Source organism: Anneissia japonica, unplaced genomic scaffold, assembly GCF_011630105.1.
Source record: "Anneissia japonica isolate Jap-2015-1 unplaced genomic scaffold, ASM1163010v1 scaffold18216_len16496_cov121, whole genome shotgun sequence".
NCBI lineage: Eukaryota > Metazoa > Echinodermata > Crinoidea > Comatulida > Comatulidae > Anneissia > Anneissia japonica.
The window spans coordinates 14,189-16,520 of NW_022754016.1; the positions used below are offsets into that span (position 1 = coordinate 14,189).

Consider the following 2,332-nt stretch of genomic DNA (forward strand, 5'->3'; position numbering starts at 1 on the left):
CTAACAAGTTATTCAGAAATGTGTTTGGTGGAAGTTTCTGAAGCCCGCCTTCTGGAATGGGAAATGATTTTGTGCAAGTTGGGCAAGTCAGCTTACCCTTCTTCTTAACCCAGTCTTCCAGACAGGCCAGACAAAAACTATGCAAGCAGTTGAGAGATTTTGGATTCTGGAGTCTCTTCAAGCATATGGCACACTCTAAGACTTTCTCATCAATATCTTCCAGAAACTGATGGAATTTACTTGTAGCCATCTTGATATAATCCTGTAAATTAGTATAATTTAAATGGTTAATATAATATTACTAGGGCTTTAGTTGATATACCATAGAGCTCCTAGTGGTAGTCTGCATTTTGGCCCTGTAGAAGTATGCCCTCATAATGTTTGGATAACTGTGGGAGTAGAATTAATAAAGTTAGGACTTTCTCATCAATATCTTCCAAAAACTGATTAACCTCATCAATGTCTTCCAAAAACTGATTAACTTGTCACCATCTTGGTAACCCTGTAAATCATTAATAATTTAAATTAATATAATTTCACTGGGCTCTGTGTGGTCCCTCAGTAGCAGTCCATGTTGCAAGTCCTATTTACACAGAGAGACTGTGGCACTTGACAAAAATAATATTGAATAATAATTGTGATGGTGGTGACATTGGTGATGATAATGGTGGTTAGTGATGATGATGATAATGTCGATAGTGATGATGGTGAAGATGGTGATAGTGATGGTGGCTGCAGCGATAGTGGTTATGGTGATAGTGATAATTGTGGTGGTGAGGATGATGGTGATAATGGTGATGATGTTGGTGATGATATTGATGGTGATGATAATAACGATGCAGTGATGATGATAAGACCTGCCACATTGAGTTTTTTGTTAAAATAATACACAGGAGCAACACAAAATAGAGGGCCACAGAATGGAGGGTAACATCACAGACCCAAAATTATGGTTGATGCTAAGGTTTTATTTGGTAGATGCGGTTGGCGCATCGGTTGTGGCTTGGATTCCCATCCTCAAGGTAGGGGGTTTCGAAACTCTCGCAGTGCTAACCACATGTGTCCTTGGGCAAGGCACTTTATCTACAGTTGCCTCTCTCCACCCAGGAGTACATGTGGGTACCTGGTAGGTTCGAACACAAATGTGCTGATTTAAGGAGGCTATGCCGTACTGGGCCAAGAAAACAAGGCATTTTGGGGTTATTTTAGCTATTCTGAGACGTTTTAACTCTTAAATACCCAATATTGTTTTTTTATTTTTTACCAAAATCAGTTGAACTACTATTACAGCCATGTACCAAACAAATTAAACTATACATTCTGAAACTCTTCTAGAATGTAGGCCATTTTACCAGGACTACGGCAGTATGTGGTGGGGAGTTAGAACCAAGAATAAAAAAAGTCTGTCTAACTTCAAATGAAGAAACATAATCTTAGCGAAAATTGTCTGAATTCGATGAAAGTAATACAAATCACATTTAGGAAGAAGACCATAAACGGAACATGCGTATTCAACTGTGGATGGTTGTGGGATTTATAAAGAAGATTAAAAGTTTCGGTAGAGAGGGAATTCTCAAACAAAATTAAGAACGGAAAGTTTCCGCATGGCAAATTTGTAAACATAAAAATAATGAGAACATGCCATTTCAAATTATTGGAAATTATGATACCTAAGTATTTAATATTATCAACGGAATCAACCAAAGTACCATTAATGTATACAGGGATAATAGAATGTGCTGATTGCCAAAATAAATATTCAAAACTTTACACTTAGTGGGGGAAAATAAAAGACCATTATGAGTCGACCACATCTATCTCGAGCTTACGCGCAGTGGTTGAAGTATAATCAGAAGTTGGAGTTTAAAGGAACTTATTAAGATTAAATCGTCAGCAAATAAGGAAACAGTGCATTCAATACTGTGTATGATATCATTGATGAAGCATAGAAATAAAGTCGGGCATAATTTACTGCCTCTATTGGAAAAGAAGAGAAATTCAAAGAAAAAAGAGGTATAGAAAATAAAAGAAAAAAGGTTGGGGGTGGGTGGAGAATACAATTCAATTCAAAATTAATTTCAGGAAAAATAAATAAAATAAAAACATGATGCTGCCTTCCAAGGATTTCCAAACAAGTTTAAAACTATCAAGTGGCTCTCCTAACAGCGTCATTAAAAATTAAATAGCACGCAATTATTTATATAACATTTTTCAATAAATAAAAAACAAGAAAAATAATAAAAATAAAAATAATTAAATAAATAAAAAAATAAATAAGAGTAAATAGAGTAAATAAAAATAAATAAAAGTATATATATATATATATATATAT

General features: G+C 34.7%; 1 protein-coding gene across 1 annotated transcript in view; it reads right to left on the bottom strand.

Moving 5' to 3' along the window:
• The window catches only part of LOC117123017 (tripartite motif-containing protein 2-like), a 10,914-nt gene extending 10,649 nt beyond the window's left edge, over nt 1–265 (bottom strand). Inside the window, exon 1 of the mRNA XM_033268808.1 lies at nt 21–265. Within this exon, the coding sequence (XP_033124699.1) occupies nt 21–250 (230 nt within the window). The 5' untranslated portion in view covers nt 251–265. The remainder of the gene's footprint in view (nt 1–20) is intronic.
• Between the last annotated feature and the right edge of the window lie 2,067 nt (nt 266–2,332).